At 42.7% G+C, this 9,037-nt stretch overlaps 1 protein-coding gene across 1 annotated transcript; it reads left to right on the top strand.

Moving 5' to 3' along the window:
• Positions 1-5,909: 5,909 nt before the first annotated feature.
• On the top strand, positions 5,910-8,705 carry LOC147861987 (sugar transport protein MST4-like). Its single transcript, XM_087322132.1, has 4 exons — positions 5,910-6,143; positions 6,536-6,858; positions 7,196-7,822; positions 7,995-8,705. The coding sequence occupies exons 1-4, from the start codon at positions 6,002-6,004 to the stop codon at positions 8,466-8,468; spliced, it is 1,566 nt and encodes a 521-aa protein (XP_087178258.1). The 5' UTR covers positions 5,910-6,001; the 3' UTR covers positions 8,469-8,705.
• The last annotated feature ends 332 nt before the right edge of the window (positions 8,706-9,037 follow it).

Below are 9,037 nucleotides of genomic sequence, written 5' to 3'. Positions count from 1 at the left end.
GGTAAGGTGGAACGACGCTCCGGAGTCGACCACCCAGGTCATCTCGTCGCCGGCAAGGTTTATCTCACTCTCCTCGATGATGAGCATCAACTCTTCTGCACTTGCCGCGATTGCTGTCGTTCCCTTCCGGTCTTCGCCACAAGCGGCAAGAATGGGAACACAAAACCTTCGCATCATAGAGTCTCTCCCATTTCGCGAACACAGAGCACTTAGCACACAGAGGCGGATACAAGTGATTAGGTGAACGCCAGAAGCTACCTTAGGAACACCAAAGCTCTCCACCACCACCAAAATAGAGGACATGATGGAACCCATGGCGCTTTCCGAGACGGCCAAGAAATGGTTCACGCAACATGGCTTGGAGGGCTTCCTACGGATAGCAGAGGCACCTCTTCACAAAGAAGTAGAAAAGGTCGCGAAGAACATTGACCTAGAAGTAATCACGGAGGAGGCCATTCGCGCCTTAATCGAATTGCCAGAGGGAGGGATCTACTCCATTGAGAATCCTTCCCCAGAGACGTTGACGAAGTTCTTCGGGGAGTATTCCTTGGCCAGCAAAGCATACCGGACACAGGGCGGCGACGATGCCTTGTTCCGAGAAGTAGCTCGTGTGCTCCACGAGTATGGGTTTGTGCACCCCCGACCCCTGACAATGCCAAAGAACAAAGCCGGATTCATCATCGCCACATACGAAGGGGTAAAGGTGGATTGGCCCATAATCATCACTGATTGTTTGCGAGTGGCCATACAATCGGTGGTAGACAGCAAGAAGGTGTGGACAACAGTGGCTCAATGGCTCACTCTCTTGGTACCGCCGGTGCTGACATTAAAGGCAAAGACATGGAGCCGAATGGCCGATACAACGCCAAACAAGCCATCGAAGCGGCAACAACTCCTTGCCAAGCACACACCCGGTTGGACAGAGGGACGTTCATCACAGAAAGGGAAGGAGCAGCCTAGTAAGAAGAGGCAGGCGAAAACAGAGGCACCCGTAGAGCAACCGGTTAGGCCTCTTAAAATCAAATTGTGTCGGCAAGAGCAAGAACCGCCTGACTTGGCTCAAGGGATAAACATGAGAACCCAAGAGGAGGAGGCGGAGGAAGAACCCGCTGACACTCCCTTATGTCGTCGGAAGAGAAGTGACGCCGAGCAGAAGGGGGACAAATCGGGACCGGTAAAAGACAACACACCAACACCCCGCTCTGAGGAACCGGAGCCAACATAGGAAACGGAGCCTAATCGGCCAGTAACGGCGAGGGAAGTACCAATCTCAGCAGGTTGACAAGAACAACAAGAAAAGGAGTTGCCGCTAGAAACAACAATCTAACCAGGGGTTGTGGCGAGAGGAGAGCCAACACCGCAACCGCAACCGGCAAGGCAACAATGCATCGGCAATCGATGGCTGCGATGGATCGGAGAGCAGGTGGCCGGGGTTGTAAGCCAAATTGAAGCAAAAGAGAGAGCACAACAAGATCGATTGTTCGCCACAACCGAAGAACTCGAGAAGGCTCGGTCAAGGATCCGGAGCATGGAGGAAGAAATTGAGAAGGCCAAAGCTGACACGGCCAGACAGGTCAGTCAAGGGCCGACAGGACCAGAACCAATGGCGCCGGTGACTGAGCAGACAGATAACACGTTGGTAGCTCCTACAACACCGGACACAAGCATTACACGGGAGCAAGAACTCTCCACTCTCAGGGAAGAGTTAGAAGCCCAAGAGGCCTTGAGGGCTAGAGAACGAGAATAAAAGAAGGCAGCGGAGGAGGAGAAACAAAGACTTGAAGAAAATCTCCAGAAAAGCTGCCAATTAAATGACCGGTTGAAGGAAGAAAAGGAGTGAAGCTGCTACAAGAGAAGGATAAGCTCTGGCGATCGGTGGAAACCGAAATCGAGTAGCTCAAAGAAGAACTCTAACAGTAGAAAGATCGAGAAGACCACACCCGACACCAAATAAACCAAAAGCTGAAGCAGAAGACTGAGGATTTTGAACGACTGCATCGGGATCACAAGTATTTGGATGCGGAGCACAAGAAGTTGATGGCAGAAGGTGATCGACAGAAGGAGAACCTAGGAGAACTCCAGAAGGAAGTCAACAGGGCGACGGAGGCATTAGCGAAAGAATGGACCAAGGCGGTCGACATGGCAAAGGCATTAGAAGAAGCAGCAAGGGACCGGATGGAGCTCAACCGGCAGCATTATGAGGAGATGGAACGAGCAAAGATTGCGTTGAATAGAGTTCAGACCACTTATCAAACTCAATTCCTGGAATATAAGGTGTAGGCACAGGCAACTATGGGCTTGATAACGAAGTTAAAGGAGGAAAAGCAGGCTGCAGAGGACAAATCCAAGATGGGGCTCAGCCGGATCCGCGCCATTGTGCTGGCATGGAAAGAACAAACAAAGAGTGTGATTGGGGAAAGCTCAGTGCCATGGTGGTCAAAATGGGCACAATAGATAGCGGAATTACAGACGCTGCGAGTGGATGCAGAAAACCAAAGAAAGGACGGTGACAACTTCTACAAGATGGATGCGGAGAGTATTATAACCATCCGGGAGGAGTTGTCGGACGATTTCTTGTCCCTGGTAGGGGAACAATTGGTGGTTGTAAGGCGGATGGTAGAATAGCTAGATGATGACCAGCTTGGCACTCAACTCCAGCTTGAGCGATACGAACGGGAGCGAAGACAGCAGATAACATCGCAAATGTTGGCGACAATTAACATCAGTGATGGAGAGCAATCTCCAGAGTAGCCACCGAATGTAGCCGGGACCGGAGGAGGCCAGCCAAACAAAGCCAAAATAGAGCAGCAGCAGGAGCCAAGGATGGAGGAGCTGGAGCCAAAAGCACCGAGACCAGTAGAGCCGGATATGGATAGAGCCGGAGAGGAAGTGTAGACCGGAGAGCAGGCCGAAGACCAACAACAACAACAACCGGAGGAGCAACAACAGCAGTTGATGGAGCAACTACCCAAGGAACCGTTGGAGCCCTTGAACCAAAGAATTCTAGACATTTTGGAGGATGAATAAAGGGGCTAACCATGGGTTCGATGTACAATGTATGAAAGGGGAGTCGGTTTTGGGAGTTGTAATTAGATAAATTATGATAATTATAAGATCGGACTGACGGACCCGGAATCGGTATGCTGATCCAGATCTGGAATGGTCCGTAGCCGGTTGGTGGTTGGCACCGGTTTGTAGCACAACCGGATACCTATAAAAGGATCCGAAGATGATGTGATTGGAGACGGATAATTAATAGAGAGGTGTTGTGTCTTTACGTATTGTGTATCTTGTTAATACCGTTCTGTGCTTAATGTGATTATCATATGCGTGTATCAAGTTAATCATTCTGGATAGTGATTGGGGAAGGATCGGTCTTGTATCACGGTCTGCACATTCCTTACCGTACCACCCCTTTGGTGAAATGTTCTAAAGGGACACCCTGTGTTAGCGGCTTGTCTACCCCGGTGACAACAACCCATAATATTCTGAATGTGACAATAATTTGTCCAACCCTCACTTAATGAAATGTTGCAAGTACAACACGTTATCCTAGATAACAACCACAAGGCACAAGGTTGAGGCCGGCATGGACATAAGAAGACACTCGCTTCCATAAAGAGAGACAAACAATTGACCTCTAGGTTGTGGTTAATCTAGTGAATGATGGATGAGTTAATGCATTATCTAGATTTCATTATTTAGGGTTGGTTATTTAGTCTCTATAGAAAAGGAAATGATCATTGTCTAGAGTTCTTTAATGCATTTTCTAAAGTCAGTTGTTAGAGTTTAGTTAGCCTATATGCTCTTGAATAAACTAAGGTTATCAATGCACTTCAAGCGATTGTAGTATATATATATTTGTTCATGTTGATGAGATTATATCTTCGTGGTTTCATGTGATCATGCTTAAGCACTGGAGAAAGTATTTGATGCGTTGGTAATCAATTCCTATAGGTCCTACGTATATGCTTTGTTTGATGGAAGAAAGATTTCATCCTAACTTAATAAGCTTGCCTCGAAAATTATAATAAACTTGCTTGCCACTTACTCACTAAATGAATTAACCCATGGGATCATACATCTTGGAACATAATTAATAAGGCATCAAAATAGAGGTTAAACATACTATTTAGTTTCATATAAACACACATTATTTTATGCTATAATTTTGAAATGTTTATTGGTTGAAAACATGTGCTCTCATTTTAGAAAATTAAGGCTATTCGTTATATTGGTCACCCGTTGTGCAATGTGCCATCACCTTGAGAAGATAATATAATTGATCTAAATTATGTATAAATTTGAGAACATCAATAAAGGAGTATGGAGGTAAATGCACACACTCATAATAGTAAAAGGTAAACCATTATTAGCAAAAGATTAAGAAATTAGAGAAACACACACACACACACACACACACACACACACACACACAATGTCTTCACACCCTTTAGACATCAAAAAAATGTTTTGGACAGCATACTCCATCAAGCAAAACACTACGTGTAATACGATTTAATTATCTAGCACTTGGCATTATATAACAACCTATTTCTAACTTTACTGTCATGGTTTGATGTCTTATTAGTGGTAACTTAATGTCATTGGAGTTTTATATCAAGGTGAACCACACCATTAAAGTGTCTGAGCGGAAATCATGCTTGAAGTTGAAATGTGTTTCTTTGAATTAGGCAAAATGATGATCGGGGATAAAAATGATGACCGAAGAATATGAATGTGAATTGTAGAACTTCCTTTACATGGCAAAAAAGAAGACAATAATTTGTTGCCAAGTGGTCGTATAACAATTGAAGAGCATTTGAGCTGTAAAGGATTTCCAAATTCTATTGAAGATCTTTATTATTAACGTGCACACACAACCAATCAAATGAAGAATATCTTCCTATAAGTTGAATGACAAATGGAAATAAAAAATTAGATAAGATATGTCATAGGGAGAGATGATAAATGAAGCCACCAATGTCATATTTAGAGCTAGAATATTTTGTTACTCTAAAGAGATACAAAGTCGAGTGAAGTTGTAACTTGTAGCCACTCTAAAGAGCCAATACGACGACCTCATGGGCGGATCCGATGGGCTTGAAAGACAGTGACTAGCCTTCATACAACAATGGTCGTCCTCTCTCCCTTTCTTGAGTCAGTGGACATCCACATTAGATGGAACTATCATGTCCCTATAGGGATTTGTATATAGAATTCTTGTATGTAAAATTTTATAACTAATGGAAAGAAAGGTTTTTTTTTGGAAATAAGAAATGAAAAGAATATTTTGTTACAAGTTTTGAGAGGGACAATGATATGTACATTCTAAACTAACTAACAACACACGTAACTGGCAAGAACGAGTGACCTTTGTGAAATCTGGACCCCTCTCTCTCTCTCTATTGTATATGTATGTATATATTGTATATGTATGTATATGTATATATAGGCTACTTGCTTGCTAGGTAGGTAGGTCATTCACAGATGACAACAAAAAGCAACCATGGCCACCATCCGTGCTTGCTTGCGTATGTACATATCTCATAGACTTATAATATATGTATGTGGTGCTGACACACATAAGACGTATGTATGTATGTAGATCGATTGATTCACAGATAGGAAGCAGAAGCCATCCCATCATTGATGACTAAACTCATCATCGCTATACATACATACATACATATGTGTACGTCTCTTCCTCCTCAGTCCTCCTCATTTCCAAGAAGCGCCGCGTTTCTAAGACTTTCCTTTCGCGGCCGCCCCTACACATACATGTCTCTCTCTTTTTACAAGCGCCTTCACAAATCTCTCTCTCTCTCTCTCTCTCTCTCTATATATATATATATATACATATATATATTCGAGCTCAGCACATCCCCATTTTTCTTACGATTGCCCTGTTCTTCATCTCTCTCCTCCTCCTCCTCCTCCTCCTCCTCCTCCTCAGTTGAGCTGCATCCTCTACTAGTGTTGTGTTGATCTTCATCTTCGAATGGCAGGTGGAGGCTTCACATCTGGCCCTGCTGGTGCCAGAGCATCCCAATATGAAGCCAAAATCACAGTCTATGTCATCATCACTTGTATCATTGCAGCTAGTGGGGGTCTCATGTTTGGCTATGATGTGGGAATCTCAGGTACATCCACATCCACTTATCCCTTCTATGCAAATACATAATGCTGACATACATGGACATAAACATACATACATAAAGACATATACACTTACAAATACCATAAACACAAACATACATGTGTATCTGTATATATGTATGTATCTATACAAAGACACATACATACATACATACATACATACATACATACATACATATACATGTATTATATGTATACATGTATACGTTAATGACATGATGCCATAGGAAAATCACTGTCATTTCACAAATTAGGTCAGTAATTCAACCTTCCTTTAAATACCCCTTTATCATGACTGTGAGAAAGACGATAAGGACACTAAAATTGTTAACAAAAGGTTATTCTCAATACTGGATTTGGTCTAAAACTCATTTAGGTGGAGTGACATCAAATGAAGATTTCTTGGCAAAGTTCTTCCCCAAGGTTCTGGCTCAAAAGGATGAGGACCAGAACTCGAATCAATATTGTGATTTCGATAGTCAAATTCTTCAGCTTTTCACGTCATCATTGTATTTGGCGGCACTGATTGCGACATTCTTTGCATCGGTTGTGACCCGGAGATATGGACGGAAAGCCACGATGCTCATAGGAGGACTCTTCTTTGATGCAGGTGTGGTATTGAATGGGGCAGCTCAAGATGTGTATATGCTTATCATCGGAAGAATCTTGCTTGGTTGTGGGATCGGCTTTGCTAACCAGGTATTGTTTAGGGTTTATGGGACAAGAGTAAGGTTATTTCAAATTTTAACTCACTTTTGAGTCAAAATTTACATCTCCTAATAATTTCCAGGAATTCAAATTTGGGGTTATGGGCGGGCTAGGTCTGGCTAACCTAACATATTGATTTTTAACCTCTGTTTTGCATTTATAAGTTTAAACCAAAAGATTCATCTCTTTATAATTACCAAGGAATGAAGATTTGAGTGTGTTTATGGGTCAGATTGCTAGATTTTCTTAATCAGGTGTGTTAACATTTTGTGCATTAATGAGCAACACATTGATGTGTAACATCGCATGATCATTTCTCTTTATGTAGGCTATACCCTTGTTCTTGTCGGAGATAGCACCGACACACTTGAGAGGGGGGCTCAACATTCTCTTTCAACTAAATGTGACCATAGGAATCCTCTTTGCAAACCTAGTAAACTATGGAGCACTAAAGATACCAATTTGGGGTTGGCGTGTCTCGTTATCAATAGCAGGGATACCTGGGTTGTGCTTAACATTAGGTACATTTGTACTAGTAGAAACGCCTAATAGTTTAGTAGAGAGGGGCTACATAGAGGAGGCAAAAACCATATTGCGGAAAATACGAGGTACTGACAACATACATGCCGAATTCGAGGACCTAATGGAAGCTAGCCAGATTGCTAAAGACGTAAAACATCCATTTAGGAACCTCTTGCAAACAAGGAACAGGCCACAACTGGTGATCACGTGTGCCCTCCAGTTCTTCCAACAATTCACTGGCATCAATGCCATCATGTTCTATTCACCTGTGCTCTTCCAAACGCTGGGCTTTGGCAACGATGCGTCCCTCTATTCCGCCGTCATCACAGGCGGTGTCAACACCCTCTCCACTCTCGTCTCCGTCTACTCTGTCGATAAGCTCGGCCGGCGACTTCTTCTTCTCCAAGCTTGCGTGCAAATGTTCCTATCTCAGGTATCATCACTTTGTGACATAATAAATAATAATCAAAGGGATAAAATACACGCCCCTAACTTCTTAGAATTGGGAAATTTTTATTACTTACTAAAATACATAAATAATAATACCCCCTCCCCTGAGTTCTTAGAGAAATGACTAAAATAATATGTATCCATCCACTTTCCAGGTGGCCATCGCCATTATTCTTGCAATCGGGCTGAAAGATGGCCATACATCGCTATCGAGTTCATATGCTATCACGGTCGTGGTGTTAATTTGTGTATTTGTATCAGCGTTTGCATGGTCATGGGGTCCTTTGGGATGGTTGATCCCGAGTGAGATATTCCCACTCGAGACAAGATCATCTGGGCAAAGTATCACTGTATGTGTGAACATGTTGTTCACCTTTGTGATAGCTCAAGCATTCCTCTCAATGCTATGCACTTTTCGGTATGGTATTTTCTTGTTTTTCGCCGCTTGGGTAGTGGTAATGGGGATGTTTGCCATCTTGTTCATCCCAGAAACAAAAAATATTCCCATTGAGGAGATGGCAATCGTGTGGAGGCAACATTGGTTCTGGAAGAGGATTGTGCCCCCAGTAGACAATTATGAGAAGGATGGATCAATGGAGCTATCCAACGATGTAAAGGTTGTAGCTTGACCTGATGCTAAGAACTTTAGTAGATCATTCATCATCAAGGTCGCTTCTAATTGGTAGGAGGTATGGAGTCGTTTTCTCCTTTGACAAACTCCTCTCAGTAAATTATGAGGGACAGCTATGTATCTAGTAGAATTTGCAATTAGTGTTTCAGATAAGAAATGAATGTATCATATAGATTGTTGTAATTCCTTGTACAGTACATCATGTTTTTGAATAAGTAAAATTCCATTTGATCCACTTGTCTCTATTGTCTTGGCCTCAACAAGTATGCCTGTACAGATTCTCGGAGAGATTGGATTCCTGCTTGAGAATTCTACACGTGCTGCCAATTTGTTGGTTAATTCACTATCAGGTCTCAATTTGTTTTCTTTGTTCGTGACAACCCACTTTAAATAAATAGGCTTCAACCTGAAAACCAAGACTTCTAACTTGTCAGTTGTAAGCTTACCACAAGAAAGAAAAAGTCAACCTAAAATTGTCTTGATTTTTCGATCCTTTTTAATGTCATTAGCATTGCCATATCAAGGCAATTGAAATATTGTTTTCAATCCTTCTCTTACACACCAAAC

The sequence above is a fragment of the Azolla caroliniana genome, unplaced genomic scaffold (assembly GCF_043228905.1).
Source record: "Azolla caroliniana isolate FFs.n. ecotype wild unplaced genomic scaffold, voAzoCaro1.0.p SCAF_7, whole genome shotgun sequence".
Taxonomy (NCBI): domain Eukaryota; kingdom Viridiplantae; phylum Streptophyta; class Polypodiopsida; order Salviniales; family Salviniaceae; genus Azolla; species Azolla caroliniana.
Note: the sequence above shows the minus strand (reverse complement) of the source record. Positions and strands in the feature narration are given on the sequence as shown.